The following is a 19,846-nucleotide window of genomic DNA, read 5'->3' as shown; positions in this document are numbered from 1 at the left end:
TCGATCAGAGGAGGATAAGAGGCGTTCGATAAGAGGTCGATGAGTACCATGACAGGGGTCATAACAGGACACCGTGCCATAGGCCGCATGGGGATACCGCACAAAAAGAATGAGGAAGAGACTATTGAGCACTTGCCAAGTTCGTAGACGTAGAGACGTAGGCTTTCCTTTCTGGGGAGCCATTTCTTCTGTGATCTGGTAGAACGTGCGAACGTACCTCTGGTATGTCTCCTGAGGTTTGTTGATGGAATAGGATGGTTACAAACGGACACCGTGCCATAGGCCGCATGGGGATACCGCACAATAAGGATGAGGAAGGGACTATTGAGCACTTGCCGAGTTCTTGTCCGGGTCTGCAGAGACGTAGGTTCTCCTTTCTGGGGAGCCATTTCTTCTGTGATCTAGAAGAACGTGCGAACGTACCTCTGGTATGTCTCCTGAGGTTTGTTGATGGAACAGGATGGTTCCAAACGGACGCCGTGCCATAGGCCGCATGGGGATACCGCGAAATAAGGATGAGGAAGAGACTTTTGAGCACTTGCCGAGTTCTTGTCAGGGTCTACAGAGACATAGGCTTTGCTTTCTGGGGAGCCGTTTCTTCTGTGATCTGGAAGAACGTGCGAACGTACCTCTGGTATGTCTCCTGAGGTTTGTTGATGGAACAGGATGGTTCCGACGGGAGGTGCCAGAAGCTCCGGCGTAGGTACATCCGTGCTTGCGTGGGGATAAGCGTTTCTTCACCTCCCACTCGGATTCTCCACCGCTCCGGTACATATTTAAAAAAAAAAATTTTTCTTAAAAAATTTTTTTAAAACATTTACTAAAAAAAAGGTTGACAAAATTTTTTCTAAAACTTAACTTTTATATTAATTTTCCATTGATAATAAAATTTTTAGAGAAAGTAATTTTGTTAACAAAGAAATCAATCAACTTTCTCTAAAGACCACTCCTTCCCCCATAGCATGACACCTGTATTGACTTAAACACAATGTCAATAGACTTTTATCGCTTAATGCAAACCTAGAAAAAAATTGTTAATCAGCTATTGATTGGAACAGTTCCCATATACCATTCAATCGAAATGCTTTGATCTGGCCATGTATTTGTGTTTGTGGGCCATAATTACAGTTATCGCATTAATAAAAAAAAACCCGCATGAACAAAAATAAGATAAAATGCTAAGGTCTACCTACCTACCCCAAAATACCTGATTTGAATGTTGGCTATGAATTTATAACAAAATGTCGATTATGGGAGCAACATCGGCCAGCGGTGCTTGCACTGGCCAATGCTCTTCGCCCAGTGTAGGAGCTTTGAATACCTTGGTCAGCTTGTTGGTGGAGAGTCTGCTAACGGCTCAGTGTGAGATCTCACCAAAGGAATTATGGCCCCAAGATTATGCTGAGGAAGCTTTGCAAAATGGCTTGGAGACCTATGACTTTGTGGTGGTAGGTGGAGGTTCAGCAGGTTCGGTGGTGGCCAGTCGGCTGAGTGAGAATCCACAGTGGAAGGTTTTGGTTTTAGAGGCAGGCAATGATCCGCCGCAAGAATCGGAGGTAAGTTATAAACCCCTTTCAAAAATTTCCAACTAATTGTTTCTTTTTTCTTTGTCTAGGTACCCTTTTTGTTGAATAGCGTACAGGGTTCCAACAACACCTATCTTTATATGGGAGAATCAAATGGCCATTCTTGTAAATCTTCCCGTCAAGGTCGTTGTGGCTGGATTACCGGCAAATGTTTGGGAGGCTCGGGCGCCATTAATGCCATGCTGTATTTTCGTGGCACGCGTGGCAATTATGATGAATGGTGTTCCAAGGGCTGCACAGGCTGGTGTCACAAGGATGTCTGGCCTTATTTTCAAAAATCCTTTCAAACTCCAGCAAATCACAGCCTTCCCCAAGGCCATATAAGCCTTAATGCCTATGGCAGCTATGCTGATGATCTGATCGAACTCTTTTTCAAAGGCTCCCGAGAAATGGGAGTGCCTCGCATAAAAGACTTTGTGGAGGGTAGTTACATAGGCTATGCCAAGTTTCGGGGTACTGTGGAGAATGGGCAAAGAGTGAGCACTGCAAAGGGTTTTTTGGGAAGAGTGGCTGACTCCAGGCCCAATTTGAAGGTTATAAAAAATGCCTTTGCTACCAAATTGGAGTTCAATGAACAAGGTGATCGTGTACAAGCGGTAGAATTCGTTTTGCAAGGCCATACCCCCATGAAAGTCAATGTAGGAAAGGAGGCCATTTTATCCGCAGGAACTGTGGAATCCGCCAAGCTGCTCATGTTATCGGGAGTGGGTCCCCGTTCTGCATTGGAGTCAGCAAATATACCAGTGCTTCACCAGCTGCCTGTGGGAGAAAATCTCCAAGACCATGTAGCCATACCCATATTTTTTTCCATACCCGGCCCTCTCACCCAGTTGGATACCGCGGATATTTTTGAATATTTAAAATATCAAAGCGGACCCTTAAGCTCCATAGGAACTGGAACTCTAAATGGTTTCATAAAGACCGATAAGAAATCCAAAGGTCCCTATCCTGATATACAACTTCAACATCATACAGTTAGGCGTGGCGCCCCCATGGGCATGGGTTTTCTGGGAGGCTTTGGTGCCACCGAAGAATTGAAAATCTTTTTCCAGGACTTGATAAACAAAGGAGATGTGGTCATGGTATTTGTTATACTAGCTCAACCGGAATCCAAAGGTCTTATTAAAGTGAAAAGTTCTTCGTATCAGGATGCTTTACACATAGAACCCAATTATCTATCGAATCCTAAGGATATTGAAGGCCTATTGAGAGGTGTTAAATATCTAAGGGATCTAGAAAGGACCTCAGCTTTTCGACAGAAAAAAGCCAAAATAGCTCTAGTTCCCATTGAAGATTGTAAGCAGTATTCCCCGGACTCTGAAGAATTTTGGCGTTGTTATATTGGCTACTATTCATCGACCAGCAGCCATTTGGTGGGTACTGTAAAAATGGGTTCGGTGCAAGATGAAAGTGCCTGTGTGGATCCTAGACTTAGAGTTAAGGGTGTTACAAATCTGCGGGTTGCTGATGCCTCAATAATGCCTAGAATTACCAGCTGCAATACTTATGGTCCCACCATAATGATTGGTGAGAGGGCAGCAGATTTTGTCCAAGAGGATTGGAATATTCAGAAATGATAAAAAAATTGATTAAATGTAAAGAATAAAAAAAAATCTTATTATGAAAGAATTGAAAACTGAGTTTTTTTTTTAAACAAAAGGAAGCTGGCAGTGATTGTGTCTATGCACAGAAATGATTTAGGTCTACTGATGAAGGTGACATTTAAAACAAAGGCTTTTATTATGACTTCCAATATCCTTGCCAAGTATGATCCGAATCGGTCTATCCAAGAATTGGTTTATATAGTCTAGCCCCCATATAAGCCAATATCCAGATTAGACTTCTTGAGCCCCTAGAAGCCTCAATTTTCAATCAATCGACATTACTGGTTAATTTCATAGAAATCGGTTCAGATTTGGATATAGCTCCCATATATATGTTCGTCCGATTTGCAGTAATAATGCAATGAAATTGTCATTTGTCAACCGATTCTCGCGAAAATTGGCAGAAAGAATTTTCTTATGACTCTCGACATTGTAGGTGAATTTCATAGAAATCGGTTCAGATTTGGATATAGCTGCCATATATATGTTCGTCCGATTTGCAGTAAAAATGCAATAAAATGGTCATTTGTTAACCTATTCACACGAATTTCAGCAGGTAGAATTTTCTCTTGACTATCGATATTACTGGTAAATTTCATGGAAATCGGTTCAGATTTAGATATAGCTCCCATATATATGTTCGTCCGATTTTGAGAAATATTGCAATCAAGTGCTTATTTGTTAACCAATTCTCTCGTCATTTGGCAGGATCGATATTACTGGTGAATTTCATAGAAATCGGTTCAGATTTGGATATAGCTGCCATATATATGTTCATCCGATTTGCAGCAATAATGCAATAAAATGGTCATTTGTTAACCTGTTCACACGAATTTTAGCATGTAGAATTTTCTCTTGACTGTCGATATTACTGGTGAATTTCATTGAAATCGGTTCAGATTTAGATATAGCTCCCATATACATGTTCGTCCGATTTTGAGAAATATTGCAATGAAGTGCTCATTTGTTAACTGATTCTCTCGTAATTCGGCAGGAGGGATTTTCATATGACTTTCGACATTGCTGGTGAATTTCATAGAAATCGGTTCAGATTTAAGTATAGCCGTCATATATGTATATCGCCCGATTCTCACTCCAAGAGCCACTACAAGCGCATTTATTGACCAATCTTGCCAAAATTTTGCACAACGCTTTCCTTGACGACTACCACAATATTTGAGAAGTTTGGTCGAAATCGGTTCTGATTTAGATATAGCTCCCATATATATGTTCGCCGGATTTTGAGAAATATTGCAATAAAGAGCTCATTTGTTTACGAATTCTCTCGAAATTTGGCAGGGAGGATTTTCTCAGGACTCTCGACACTACTGGTGAATATCATAGATATCGGTTCAGATTTAGGTATAGCTGCCACATATATAGATCGCCCGATTTTCACTTCTAGAACCACTGCAAGCGCAGTCATTGACCAATCTTGCCAAAATTTTGCACAATGCTTTCCTTGACGACTGTCATAATATCTGAGAAGTTTGGTCGAAATCGGTTCTGATTTAGACATAGCTCCTATATATATGTTCGTCCGATTTTGAGAAATATTGCAATAAAGTGATCATTTGTTAACCAATTCTCTCGAAATTTGGCAGGAAGGATTTTTTCGGGACTCTCGACCTTACTGGTGAATTTCATGGAAATCGGTTCAGATTTGGATATAGCTCTCATATATATGTTCGTCCGATTTTTAGAAATATTGCAATAAAGCGCTCATTTGTTAACCAATTCTCTCGAAATTTAGCAGGAAGGATTTTCTCTTGACTCTCGATATTACTGGTGAATGTCATAGATATCGGTTCAGATTTAGATATAGCTGCCATATATGTATGTCGCCCGATTTTCACTCCAAGAGCCACTAGAAAGTTGTTTTTTTTTTAGTTTTTTTATTTATTTAAATTTCAATTATGGCTAAATTTTAAAGTTTTAAGTCAGGATTACCAATCTTTGATGGATTTTTTTGACTGTCATAACACAGAACAGAAACAACCGAATTATTAACAAAAAAAAAAAAAAACATGTGCGACAAGAGAAAATGAAAAAAACAAAAACCTGCTGCACTTGTTTATCTCATTTAGGCATTTTACTGTTCTAGATGAACAAATTTTTGTGTAAATTCATTTGTTTTTAGTTCATAAATGTCGTTAATAAATGTTTCATCATTGGCCAGCGGTTTAGCGGCACATCAGTGTGCTATACCAAGTGTGGGTACGGTGAATACCCTGGTTTCATTTCTAGTGGAAGGCATATTAGCAGCTAAGTGTCATTTGTCCAGCCCTGAACTATGGCCAGAAGATTATGCGGAGGAGGCTTTGCGAAATGGTTTGGATGCCTATGATTTTGTGGTTATAGGTGCTGGCTCAGCGGGTTCTGTAGTGGCCAGTCGCTTAAGTGAAAACCCTCAATGGAAGGTTTTGGTTTTAGAGGCTGGAGGAGATCCTCCCCCTGAGTCCGAGGTGTATATAAGTATAATAGGAAGATTTGACTTCAATTTAAAGCCTTATTTCTTTCCAGATTCCCGCTTTGTTTCCAGCCTTGCAACATACTGACCACTCCTTTAGCTATTTAACAGAGCCCAATGATCGTTCTTGCAGGGCCTTAGAAAATGAACGCTGCCATTGGCCCAGGGGCAAGATGATAGGTGGTACTGGAGCCATGAATGGCATGCTTTATGTAAGAGGCACTCGTTTTGACTATGAACGTTGGTGTCTAGAGGGCAGCCAGGGATGGTGTTATGATGATGTTTGGCCTTATTTTCGGAAATCCATAACACCACAAGGCAATAACACACATCCCAAAGGCTATTTACACCTCGCAGATTATGGGCGTTTTAGTGAGGATTTGGCTGCGGTTATTCTACAAGCTGCCACAGAGCTACAGCAGCCCTTGGTGCAGGATTTTGTGGAAGGCAGCTATGTGGGTTTTGGCTATGTGTAAGGAACTTTGCAAAATGGTCGTCGTTCCAGCTCCGGCAAAAGTTATTTGGGAAAAGTTGCCCGCAGCCGCCCAAATTTGAAAGTGATAAAAAATGCTCAAGTAACAAAATTGAATTTCGATGAGACAGCCCGAAGGGTAACATCAGTGGATTTTATGGTAAAAGGAAATCAATTGAAAATAGCAAAAATTGCTGGTGAAGTTATAGTAGCAGCAGGGGCAGTGGATACACCCAAAATTCTAAAGCTTTCAGGAATAGGCCCTGCCGATGAGCTTAAATTTTTTAACATTCCACTTCACCATAACCTGCCCGTGGGACAAAATCTACAAGATCATGTGCTAATAAGGGCATTTTTTCGCATACCAGCAGAACCACCTGAACCATGGACCAATATGGATACTACTTTCCAGTTTTTGTTTAACAATGGAGGACCTTTGAGCAGCTTAGGAATTACTCCTCTGTTGGGCTTTATAAATGCTCAAGCCGGGGCTTCACCCATATATCCCGATATTGAGTTTATACCCATTGACTTTAGAAGAGGCAATGTAGATGCCATGCGTAGCTTCACAAATGCTTTGGGAATGAAGCAGCATTTGAAAAACTACTTTCAGCAAGAAATTGAAAAATCTCATATCATGGGAGTTCTGGTAATACCCTGCCATCCCAAATCTAGGGGGACTATAAAATTGAAAACATCTTCATACAAGGACCCTCCTATCATAGATGCTGGATACTTCAGTGACTTACAAGATGTGGATATGATAATGCAGGGCCTGAATTTTTTAATGAATTTGGAAAACACCTGGGCTTTTAGGGACAATCAATATCAGCTCATGCAATTGCCTTTGGAGGAATGCAATCAATTTAGTTTTAAATCTTTGCAATACTGGCGATGTTATGTTGTTTATATGAGCAGTACCTGTTTCCATCCGGTGGGTTCTGTGAAAATGGGTGCCAAGCATGATGAGAGTGCCTGTGTGGATCCAGAGCTGAAGTTGAAGGGAGTTGAGAATCTGAGAGTAGTGGATGCATCCATTATGCCCTATATCACCAGTGGCAATACAAATGCTCCCACCATAATGATAGCCGAAAAGGCAGCGGATATGATAAAGGCTCAGTGGGAAAATAATGTCGGATACATAAAATAAAAAAAAAAAATTAAAGATAAATTTTAAATAAATTTACTTTTTTGGTTTTAGTATTCGAAGGTTTTTGGGAGTTGTTAAAAGTTCAGTGTGAACATACGACCTCAACAAGCTCCTCTCCATCTAGCTCTATTGTAGGCCCAAGCCTTGGCTTGATTCCACGACATATGGGTGCATTTCAACTCTCTTTTCGTACAGCGGATCCATGTGTTTCGTATGTGTGCTCTTTTTCTGTGTCCTTGCGGGTTCCAGTCTACGACATTTCTTTTCAATCAAGACCATTTGACAGTTGGTGCAATCAATCAATCGAGCCCCTTATTTCCATAGTCCGCAAACATGTCACATGTCCGGTTTGGTGGTGTGTTTGAGGGTAAAAAGTTTACTCTACTACCATAAACCTTTTATTGCTGTCCTATTCTATTCTGCTCGGGTAGAAAGGGAGAGGGGGACTGCCCTCTGACACTGCCTTTCATTTGAGTACAATATATTCTTCTCAGTTGTCTTACATGACATTTTGGTGGTGTTGTTTTTATTGGGAGGAGAAGGTCGGTCCCCCCGGCGCTAAGACCCAAAAGACCATTTATTTGAGTCCTTTATTGTCATGATCTACATGTGCTGCTGAAGGGCAGGACGTGACCCAGATACTTGAATCCTTATGTCAACATTAGATTCGAACTCCACTGACATAGACCTTTCTTTTAAAGCCTTAGACACCAAGATATACACTTTTTATATCCGATTTTGATTCGACTTTTAAATACCTTTCATTTGATATCCATATTGTTCCATTCGGTAAATATGTCCTGCGAGGGGGTTTTGGGGGATGGGAAGGCCAAGAACAAACACTCAAAAACACTATATCAGTACGCTACCTTTAAATACCTTTCATTTGATACCCATATTCCCCCAAAGGGTTGAAAGTGTCCTGTTGGGTTTTTTTTTGGGGGGGTGGGGACTCCCCCCGAACACTTAGGGTGAAATTTGTTTACCAATTTCGTACTCTACTCTTAAATACCTTTTATTTGATACCCATATTGTTCAAATCGGTAAACATGTCCGTTCGGGTGGGTTTTAGGGTGGGGCGTCCCCCCAGTTTATTTGACCTCAATATTTTATTCAATAATGTATTTCTAAGTTATCATAAGGTGGCATATAAAGTTTTGATTCGGTGCACCCATCTTCGAGATCTGGCGTTGTTGAAAATGGTGGTAAGGGGAAGGGTCCGACCCCCACCCTCCTCTCCCCCTCTCCCTTCGGATATCAAAAAATGTATTACGTTTAAACTCGGCCAAAATTTCATAAAAATCCTTTCAGCAGTTTTTGAGGAACAGTAAATTTCATCAGTCAATACGGAACAGACAAACAAAGCGCAACAATTTCATTTTTTTACAATAGATTTGGTGGGCTTTGGGGGTGGGGCGGCCCCCTTAGGTACCCCCTTTGAATTTGGGTACCAAATTTTTGTTTTTAGATTACTTGAAGAGAGAGCACACCAAATTTCACTTAAATCTTGCCACATATCTCCAACATATGGCGTTTCTGAGAATAAGGGTAAGGGGGAGGGTCCGACCCCCTCCCTCCCCCTCTCCCTACGGATATCAAAAAATGTATTATGCTCAAACTCGGCCAAAATTTCATAAAAATCCTTTCAGCAGTTTTTGAGTCTATACGGAACAGACAAACAAACAAAGCGCAACAATTTAATTTTTTTACAATAGATTTGGTGGGCTTTGGGGGTGAGGCGGCCCCCTTAGGTACCCCGTTTGAATTTGGGTACCAAATTTTTGTTTTTAGTTTACTAAAAGAGAGAGCACACAAAATTTCACTTAAATCTCACCACACATCTCCAACATTTGGCGTTTCTGAGAATAAGGGTAAGGGGGAGGGTCCGCCCCCCTAGATATATCAAAAAAATAAGTATCCCAGTTTTACCAGGACATCATTATGCTTCATCAGTGAAAATTTTAAGAAAATCTGCTAAGCCATTTTTTAGTCTATACGGAACAGACAAAAAATTTTTATTTAATTAAATTTTTTTTTTAATTTTTTAGAAAAAAAATATTGATCTAGGACCCCATAAAGAGCCGATGTCCGCCCGACAGTACGTCTATCGAAATCACGATAGCGGTCGAACGCATAAAGCTAGCCGCTTGAAATTTCGCACAGCTACTTAATATTAATGTAGGTCGTTGGGAATTGCAAATGGGCCATATCGGTTCAGATTTGGATATAGCTCCCATCTAAATCGATCTCCCGATTTGACTTCTTTAGCCCCTGGAAGCCGCAATTTTTGTCCGATTTTGCTGAAATTTTGCACATAGTTTTCCGCTATGTCTCCCAACAACTGTCCCAAGTACGGTCTGAATGGGTCTATAATTTGATATCGCTCCCACATAAACCGGCCTCCAGATTTGACTTCTTGAGCCCCTGGAAGTCGAAATTTTTATCCGATTTGGATGAAATTTTGCACGTGGTGTTCTGTTATGACAACACCGGTGCCTAGTACGGTCCGAATCGGTTTATAACCAGATATAGCTCCCATATTTTAGAATAATCCATGATGGCGGGTTCCCAAGATTCGACCCGGCCGAACTTGGCACTCTTTTACATTAAAGTTTTCTAAATTAATTATGCACCCTTAGTTGGTAAAAATTTAGCCATACATTTTTAATATTTTATTGTCTTTTGTTTAATTCTGATGTTTTTTAATTTTTCTCTTTAATATCCCACTGCCTCTTGATTATATCTGAAGCCTTTTCGGCAATCATTATTATGGGGGCATTTATATTGACACTGGGTATTAAAGGCATTATGGATGCATCTACCACACGTAGATTTTCAATGCCTTTCACTTTGAGCTCAGTATCCACACAGGCGCTGTCATCATCCTTTGCACCCATTTTCACAGTGCCCGCTAGATGAAAGCTAGTGCTGCCCATGTACGAGGCATAACAACGCCAATATTCACGGGTTTTGAAAAAAAAATGATCACATTCCTCCAAGGGAATATGCATGAGCTCTTAATGATTCGCTTTAAAAGCTGAAGTTTCTTCCAAGCGGGTGATATATTCAAGCCCTTGAACCACCATATCCACATCTTCGGGTTCCGTTAAATAGCCAGGATCAATGAGAGGCGCATCCTTATAGGAAGAGGATTTTAAATTTATAGTTCCCCTGGCTTTGGGATGCGAAGCATAGATTATGATACCCAAGATATCAAAATTTCGAATTTCTTTCAGAAAATGCTGCCTCAGTTGTTGCTTTAAATTTAAGGCATTTAAAAATACATTCAAGCCACCTGTGTCACCTTTTCTAATAGCAATGTGAATAACTTGAAAATCGGGATAAAGCGATGAAATGCTGGCATTAGCAGTTATAAAACCCACCAAAGAGGTAGCTCCAACAGCACTCAAGGGTCCAGCATTGTGCTGCAAATACTGATAGATGGCATCAATATTTGCCAAAGGATCAGCTGGCTGTGCTGGAACACGAAAGAAAGTCCAGATCAAAAAATGATCTTGCAAATTTTTACCCACTGGCAAATCATGATGTGAGGTTATATTCAAAGTTTTAAGCTCAGCCGCTGGGCCTATGCCTGAGAGCATTAGAATTTTGGGGCTGTCCACAGCCCCAGCCGAGACTATGACTTCACGTTTAATCTTCACTGTCATGGGAGTTTCATCTTTCACAATAAATTCCACAGATTTTATGCTTTGACTTTTGTCATAAAAATTCAATTTGGTGACTTGGGCATTTTTTATCACTTTCAGATTGGGTCTTTTGCGGGCAACTTTGGCCAAATAACTTTTGCCTGAGCTGCAACGACGACCATTCTCCAATGTGCCTGGTACATAGGCATAGCCCAAATAGCTGCCCTCAACAAAGTCCTTTACCAAGGGCTGTTTCAGCTCGGCAGCTCCTGCCAAAATAACTGAAGTCAAATCGTCAGCAAACCTGCCATACTTTTCGAGTTTTATATAACCCAGGGGATGTGTGGCATTGCCTTGAGGTTTAGAGGATTTTTCAAAATAAGGCCAAACATCATTGTAGCACCATCCCAGGCAACCCTCCGAGCACCAACGATCATATTCAAAACGATTACCTCTAACAAAAAGCATGCCATTCATGGCGCCAGTACCACCTATCATCTTGCCTCTGGGACAATGGCAACTTTGATTTTCGAAGGCTTTACAAGACACACCATTGGGCTGAGTAAAATAGCTCAAGGAGTGAGAGGTATTCGGCAGGGCAAAAAACATGCTGGGTATCTAAAAATGACAACAAAAAAACAAACTGAATGGCAAATATGTCTCTTTAGCTTATCCGTAACTCACCTCTGATTCAGGTGGGGGATCCCCTCCAGCCTCTAAAACCAAAACCTTCCATTGAGGGTTTTCACTTAGACGACTGGCCACCACTGAACCTGCAGAGCCAGCTCCAATAACCACAAAATCATAGGAGTCCAAGCCTTTTTCATAAGCCTCCTGGGCATAGTCTTCTGGCCATATGTCAGGGTTGGACAAATTGCACTGAGCCGCCAAAATGCCTTCCACCAACAATGAGACCAAAGTATTCACCGCGCCCACACTGGGTATAGAACACTGAGCAGTCTCTAATCCGACGTTTGGCAGCAACATTTCAAAACTAAACATGTTTTGTGAATTGCATAGCTAGGATTACCTAACCGAAAACGAAGCCAGTTTATTTAGAAATTCTATCATTCACTTCAAACATAAAAATCTATTTTAAGCAAAGTTTTTTTGCAAAGTTTTAAAAAATATTTATGCCTGCAGCAGAACGCTGCAGCACTAGACCAAAAATAAATCCATTGACAAAAAGTTTATAACTTGGGTTATATAGGGAACTTTTAAGTTTACCGCAATAAGGTTGAATAAGGTTTCCCATTAATTCAGCCTGGCTGAATAAGGTTTTCCATAGGAAACCTTCAATTCAGCCTGGCTGAATAAGGTTTTCCATAGGAAACCTCCAATTCAGCCTGGCTGAATAAGGTTTTCCATAGGAAACCTTCAATTCAGCCTGGCTGAATAAGGTTTTCCATAGGAAACCTTCAATTCAGCCTGGCTGAATAAGGTTTTCCATAGGAAACCTTCAATTCAGCCTGGCTGAATAAGGTTTTCCATAGGAAACCTTCAATTCAGCCTGGCTGAATAAGGTTTTCCATAGGAAACCTTCAATTCAGCCTGGCTGAATAAGGTTTTCCATAGGAAACCTTCAATTCAGCCTGGCTGAATAAGGTTTTCCATAGGAAACCTTCAATTCAGCCTGGCTGAATAAGGTTTTCCATAGGAAACCTTCAATTCAGCCTGGCTGAATAAGGTTTTCCATAGGAAACCTTCAATTCAGCCTGGCTGAATAAGGTTTTCCATAGGAAACCTTCAATTCAGCCTGGCTGAATAGGGTTTTCCATAGGAAACCTTCAATTCAGCCTGGCTGAATAAGGTTTTCCATAGGAAACCTTCAATTCAGCCTGGCTGAATAAGGTTTTCCATAGGAAACCTTCAATTCAGCCTGGCTGAATAAGGTTTTCCATAGGAAACCTTCAATTCAGCCTGGCTGAATAAGGTTTTCCATAGGAAACCTTCAATTCAGCCTGGCTGAATGAGGTTTTCCATAGGAAACCTTCAATTCAGCCTAGCTGAATAAGGTTTTCCATGGGAAAACTTCAATTCAGCCTGGCTGAATAAGGTTTTCCATAGGAAACCTTCAATTCAGCCAGGGTGAGTAAGAAATATAGGAAAAAAGGCCAATACAAAAATCCTGTTTTGTAATGGCTACAAATGGGGGCAGTGGCTTTTAGAAATGACATTTATTAAATGTCAAGGCATGAGCTTAACTCTGAGATTATTTAAATAAAAACAAAAACATGCTTAGAAAAGGTGTGAATTATTTTTGTTTAGGAAAACCGGCTAAGTACAAGCTAAGGTTGTATACAAAAATGTTGTAAAATTTGTTTAAATTTTTTAGTTTAGAAATGTCACTTGCTGGTGGCTCATCATTGGCCGATTTGGCGGAAAGTCGGTGTTCCACATCAAGTGTGGGTACTGTTAACACTTTGGTTTCGTTGTTGGTGGAAGGCATATTTACAGCCCAGTGCAGTTTAACAAACCCTGGTCTATGGCCAGAAGATTATGCGGAGGAGGCCTTGCGTAATGGCCTTGAAATCTATGACTTTGTGATTATAGGCGCCGGCTCTGCGGGTTCAGTGTTGGCCAGTCGTCTTAGTGAGAATCCCCAATGGAAGGTTTTGGTTTTAGAGGCTGGAGGAGATCCACCCGTTGAATCTGAGGTTAGCTGAGTATGATAAGCAAAATCGATTTCGTTTACCAAAAAACTGTTTTTTTTCCAGATTCCTGGATTATTTCTTGCCTTGCAGCATTCAGAACACTCATTCAGTTATTTGACAGAGCCTAATGGTCTAGCTTGCAAAGCCTTTGAAAACGAACGTTGCCATTGGCCCAAAGGCAAGACCATAGGGGGCTCAGGAGCCATGAATTTGATGGCCTATGTAAGAGGTAACCGTCACGATTACGATCACTGGTGCCTGGAGGGTAGTGTTGGTTGGTGCTACCATGATGTTTGGCCTTATTTTCAAAAATCCATAACACCCCAAGGCAATGCCACACATCCAAGAGGCCATGTTAATCTTCAACCATTTGGAAGATTTTATGAGGATATGACTTCTGTCATCATGCAGGCAGCCGCCGAACTACAACAGCCCATGGTAAAGGATTTTGTGGAGGGAAGTTATGTGGGTTATGCCCATGTTCAGGGGACTTTGGAGAATGGTCGCGTTCCAGCACTGGTAAAAGTTATTTGGCTAAAGTGGCTCGCAGCAGAACAAATTTGAAAGTCATCAAAAATGCCCAGGTGACAAAGTTGAATTTCGATGAAACAGTTCAAAGGGTTACCTCAGTGGATTTTGTATTGCAAGGAGGAATACTTGTCAAAGCAAAAATTGGGCGTGAAGCCATAGTTTCAGCGGGTACTGTGGATACACCCAAACTTCTAATGCTTTCGGGAATAGGACCTGCCAATGAATTAATGGCCTTGAATATACCCATTTATCATAATTTGCCAGTGGGCAAAAATCTTCAGGATCATGTTGTGGTATGGACTTTCTTTCGTATACCAGCAGAGCTCCCTAAACCTTGGACAAATCTCAATATTACCTACCAATACTTGGTGGACAATGAAGGGCCTTTAAGCAGCATAGGAGCTTCTTCATTGGTAGGTTTTATCAAAGCTAAGGCCAGTAGTTCTCAACTCTATCCTGATATTGAAGTACTACACGTTGCCTTTAGAAGAGGTGATGTAGCAGACATGCTTACCTTTGCAAATGCCTTGGGCATGAAGCAACCTTTGAGAGACTACTTTAAACAAGAAATTCAAAAATCGGATATATTATCAGTTGTAATACTCCCGGCACGTCCCAAGTCCAGGGGAGTTATAAAATTGAAAACCTCCTCTTATAAGGATCCTCCAGTCATTGATGCTGGCTATTTTACTGCCACTGAGGATTTGGAGCTGACAATGCTTGGCCTGGACTATTTGATGTTGTTGGAAAATACTTCGTTTTTTAGGGAAAATGGATATCAGCTCATGCAACTGCCTTTAGAGGAATGCCAACGACTTAGATTTAAATCTTCTGCTTATTGGCATTGCTATGCTTCCCATATGGCCACAACTTGTTATCATCCTGTGGGAACAGTAAAAATGGGTAGCAAACATGATGAGAGTACCTGTGTGGATCCTGAATTGAAGCTAAAGGGAGTTGAAAATCTGAGGGTAGTGGATGCTTCCATTATGCCCTACATTACAAGTGGTAATACAAATGCTCCCACCATAATGATAGCCGAGAAGGCAGCAGATATGATTAAGCAGCAATGGGGTATGGTGAGAGTTTTGGGGTTAAAGTTCAAAGATTAAATAGACAATTGAAAATTCCGTTTATAAAGAATTTTAATATTTGGTGAATGAAAAATAAAATGGTGAATATTTTTTCAAATTACACTGTGGAACACAAAAAATAAGAAAAATTATGTAGATTACCCTGTGCAACAATTTTTTTTTTTTATTTTAGAACAAATACAAGAAAACTTTATATATTCGCCTTAAGATTCCTATAACACAGATTCGTCCGTGCCGAATCTTATGGTGGAGGGTATCACCATGGACCGCTATTGTCTAGTTTTTTGAATGACATTATTGAAATAGAAAAACACCAGTCATAGAAAAACACTACCTCCAAAATTTCAGGCAAATCGAGGCTCGAGGCTAGGGGCTCAAAAAGTCAAACTGCGAAAACGGTTTATATGGCAGCTATATGAGGTTATATTCCGATTTAGACCATACTAGATGTAGTTGTTAAAAGTCATAACAAAATGACATATGCAAAATTTCAACCATATTGAATAAGAATTGCGCCCTCTAGAAGTCCAAGAAGTCTAATCGGTAGATCGGTCTATATGGCGGCTATATCAGGATATGGACTGATTTAGACCATACTTGGCGCAGTTGTTGGAAGTCAAAATAAAACACTTTACGCAAAATTTCGACCAAATCGGATTAGAATTGCGCCCTCTAGAGGCCTAAGAAGTCAAAATCCCAGATCGGTTTATATGACAGCTATATCAGGTTATCAACCGATTTGAACTATATTTAGTGCAGTTGTTGGAAGTCATAACAAAACACGTTGTGCAAAATTTCAGCCAAATCGGATAGGAATTGCGTCCTATAGAGGCTCAAGAAGTCTAATCGGAAGATCGGTTTATATGGCGGCGATATCATGCTATCAACCGATGTTGACTAAACTTGGCACATTCGTTGGCAGTCATACCAGAATACTTCATGCAAAATTTCAGCCAAATTGGATAAGAATTGGGCTCTCTAGAAGCTCAAGAAGCTCAAGAAGTCAAGACCCATGATCGGTTTATATGGTAGCTATATCAGGTTATCAACTGGTTTTGATCATACTTGTCACAGTTGTTGGAAGTGATTCCAAAACACCTCGTGTAAAATTTCAGCCAAATCGGATAAGAATTGCGCCCTCTAGAAGCTCAAGAAGTGAAGACCCATGATCGGATTATATGGCAGCTATATCAAAACATAGACCGATTTGGTCCATTTACAATCCCAACCGACCTACACTAATAAAAAATATTTGTGCAAAATTTCATGCGCCTAGCTTTACTCCTTCGAAAGTAAGCGTGCTTTCCAGAGACGGGCATGGCTAGATCGACTTAAAATGTCATGACGATCAAGAATATTTACTTTATGGGGTCTTAGATGCATATTTCAAGGTGTTACAAATGGAATGACGAAATTCGTATACCCCCATCCTATGGTGAAGGGTATAACAAGTAAAAGCGTGCGAAATTCGGCCTGGCCGAATCTTATAAACCCTCCACCATGGTCCGCATTTTTCAAGTTCTTTGGCCAATATCTCTTTATAGGCAAACCAAGGATATGAGCTATGAACTGATTGGGGCCATACTTGGTTTGGCTGTAGCAGACCAAAATGGAATTCATTGTGCAAAATTTCAGACAAATCGGAAAAGAATTGCGCCCTATAGTGGCTCAGGATATAAAATCGGAAGATCTGTTTATATAAGAGTTGCAGTTGTTGGAAGTTAGAATAAACCACTTCATGGAAAATTTCAGCCACATCGGATAATAATTGCGCCCTCTAGCGGCTTAAGAAGTAAAGATCCCAAAACGGTTTATATGGGAGCCATATCAAGTTATGAACCGCTTTGGACCATACTTGGTACAGTTGTTGGTGGTGTCAAACTAAAACACTTCATGGAAAATTTCGGTCACATCGTATAAAAATTGCACCCTCTGGCGGCTTAAGAATAAAGATCCGAAATCGGTTTAAATGAGTGCCATATCAAGTTATAAACCGATTTGAGCCATACTTGGTACAGTTATTGATGGATGGAACAAAAACACTTGATACTAAATTTCAGCCACATCGGATAAAAATTGCGCCCTCTGGCGGCCGCAGAAGTCAAGATCTGAGATCGGTTTATATATATAAAGTTATGAACCGATTTGAGCCATACTTGGCACTGTTGTTGATGATCAAATTAAAACACATCATGGAAAATTTTAGCCACATCGGATAAAAATTGCGCCATCTAGCGGCTTATGAATCAAGATCCGAGATCGGTTTATATGGGAGCCATGTCAAGTTATGAACCAATTTGACCCATACTTGGCACAGTTGCTGATGGATGGAACAAAAACACTTCATGCTAAATTTCAGCCACATCGGATAAAAAAAACGCCCTCTAGCGGCTTAAGAAGTAAAGATCCGAGATCGGTTTATATGGGAGCCATGTCAAGTTACGAACCAATTTGACCCATACTTGGCACAGTTGTTGATGATCAAACTAAAGCACATCATGGAAAATTTCAGCCACATCGGATAAAAATTGCGCCATCTAGCGGCTTATGAATCAAGATCCTAGATCGGTTTATATGGGAGACATGTCAAGTTATGAACCAATTTGACCCATACTTGGCACAGTTATTGACGGTCAAACCAAAACACTTCATGCTTATTTGCAGCCAATTCGGATAAAAATTGCGCCCTCTAGCGGCATAAAAAGTCAAGATCCGATATCGGTTTATATGGGAGCCATATCAAGTTATAAACCGATTTAAGCCATACTTGGCACAGTTATTGATGGTCAAAACACTTCTTGCAAAATTTCAGCCACATCGGATAAAAATTACGCCCTTTAGCGACTGCAGAAGTCAAGATCCGAGATCGGTTTATATGGAAGCCATATCAAGTTATGAACCGCTTTGGACCATACTTGGTACAGTTATTGATGGATGGAACAAAAACACTTCATGCTAAATTTCAGCCACATCGGATAAAAATTGCGCCCTCTAGCGGCTTAAGAAGTCAAGATCCGAGATCGGTTTATATGGGAGCTACATCAAGTTATGAACCGACCCGCACTAATAAGAAGTTTTTTTCAAAATTTTAAGCACCTAGCTTCACTCCTTCGAAAATGAGGAACTGCGACCATTCTTCATAACTTTCAACGTAGATTATCACAATAAGAGTGCATTGATGAACTTAAATCTTTGTAGACTATAGCACTATGAAAAAACTGTAATGAATTTAGTAGTGAACGTCGGTCGTTCAAGTCCAATACTGTGAAGGTCTTCCGAAAACGGCCGTTGTATCAGAAATCATTCATGAGAGAAAGATATCCTTGGGTATTTCTTTTACCAGCAGACATTCGATATTGCATGAAAAACTTGCCGTAAAAAAAGATTGTCCTCGTTGGTTTCCGCACATTTTGACATTCGCTCAAAAAAAGGCTCGTGTAGATTAGTACGAAGAAATGTTGAAAATATATGATCGCGGTGCTTCAAACTACGTCTCAAGATCGTCATATGTGGTAAATCGTGGAGCTAAGCGTATGAGCCCCGAAGACAGTATGGGTCTAATGAAAGTTGTTCGAAGCAAATGGTCACCTGTTTGTGGCGCCGGTTCGCTTGAGCAACGTAGGAGGTCAATTCCGTGTGGTACACCACAATTTTATTGCCTGAAGGCTTGGGAGAAATTCGAAAAATGAACATGAGAAGACAAACCATTGTTAACCATGACAATGCGAGCTCTCACACATCGGCTCAAACCAGCGCATTTTTGACCGACCAAAACGTCGAATTGATGGGTCATCCGCCATACAGCCTTGACATGGCACCCAATGACTTCTTTTTATTTCCAATGATTTTGGTCGCCAGAAAATGCTGTTAAAGCGTTCAAAACCGTTTTTTTTGGAGGTGTGCCAATCGGAGTGGGAAAAGAGTTTCGACAACATCATTTTTGATGATTAAAATTCGCATTTTCATCATTAGGCGAGAAATTTTTGTGGCAGCCTTCGCTATAACTTAATCCAGGACGATCTTTACGAAAATTCATAGCATATTTCCTTAGGATTAAATATTGATATGTGGAAAATTTCTTGATGATGGGATAACAATCTACTTTGATTACAAAACAGGACGGACAGACAAACAATAAGGAAAGATAGAACGGAAAGACGGACATAGCCAAGGATCCTTCAACCGTTTCACCTAGGTGTAGAAGATAAATAAGATATGAAGGGAATTTGTCGTTAAAAACCTCATGGTTTCTTGGGGAAAACACTTGGTGGGTTTTTTTTTTTGCGCCACACCAATTGATGCACTGTACCGTCGTAAAATTTTACACATACCTCGATGTGTTGCTAACAAAATGACAAAATCACTATATCTCGGTCTTTCGGTGATAGATATAAAACTCAACACATCACATGTATATAAGCAGTAAAAAAACTTACTCAGTACAAAAATGTATTTTTGTTTAATGTTTATTGTAAGTATAATGGCGCTCACCTGAAAAGAAATACGAGAAATTCAAATTAGAATTCAGAAAAATTAATATAAACAAAAAATTCGAAATGGTTTTGAGGAATTCTTGAAACAAATAAAAATTCAACAATATAAATTTAAATTATTTTTTAATGAAATTACAAAATTTTC

At 40.3% G+C, this 19,846-nt stretch overlaps 2 protein-coding genes and 1 pseudogene across 3 annotated transcripts in view; 2 read left to right on the top strand and 1 right to left on the bottom strand.

Annotated features, from left to right (window-relative positions):
- Positions 1-11,900, bottom strand: part of LOC106085769 (flotillin-2) — a 163,582-nt gene extending 151,682 nt beyond the window's left edge. For both annotated transcript variants that reach the window (XM_013250176.2, XM_013250177.2), the window contains exons 1-2: positions 11,614-11,900; positions 11,382-11,547 (exon numbers count right to left, since the gene is read on the bottom strand). In XM_013250176.2, the coding sequence (XP_013105630.2) occupies positions 11,382-11,538 (157 nt within the window). In that variant the 5' untranslated portion in view covers positions 11,539-11,547; positions 11,614-11,900. The remainder of the gene's footprint in view (positions 1-11,381; positions 11,548-11,613) is intronic.
- Positions 1,251-3,174, top strand: LOC106085768 (glucose dehydrogenase [FAD, quinone]). Its single transcript, XM_013250175.2, has 2 exons — positions 1,251-1,556; positions 1,616-3,174. Exons 1-2 carry the CDS (start codon positions 1,251-1,253, stop codon positions 3,161-3,163), a joined length of 1,854 nt encoding a protein of 617 aa, XP_013105629.2. The 3' UTR covers positions 3,164-3,174.
- Positions 11,901-13,271: 1,371 nt separating the features above from the next.
- On the top strand, positions 13,272-15,226 carry LOC106085748 (glucose dehydrogenase [FAD, quinone]-like; annotated as a pseudogene).
- The last annotated feature ends 4,620 nt before the right edge of the window (positions 15,227-19,846 follow it).

Source organism: Stomoxys calcitrans, chromosome 4, assembly GCF_963082655.1.
Source record: "Stomoxys calcitrans chromosome 4, idStoCalc2.1, whole genome shotgun sequence".
Classification (NCBI taxonomy): domain Eukaryota; kingdom Metazoa; phylum Arthropoda; class Insecta; order Diptera; family Muscidae; genus Stomoxys; species Stomoxys calcitrans.
This window is presented reverse-complemented; position numbering and strand designations above follow the sequence as displayed.

Coding starts and splice junctions, on each gene's coding strand:
- LOC106085768 (XM_013250175.2), top strand. CDS start 1,251: ATGGGAGCAACATCGGCCAGCGGTGCTTGCACTGGCCAATGCTCTTCG. Junction 1,557..1,615: donor ATCCGCCGCAAGAATCGGAG/GTAAGTTATAAA, acceptor TTCTTTGTCTAG/GTACCCTTTTTGTTGAATAG.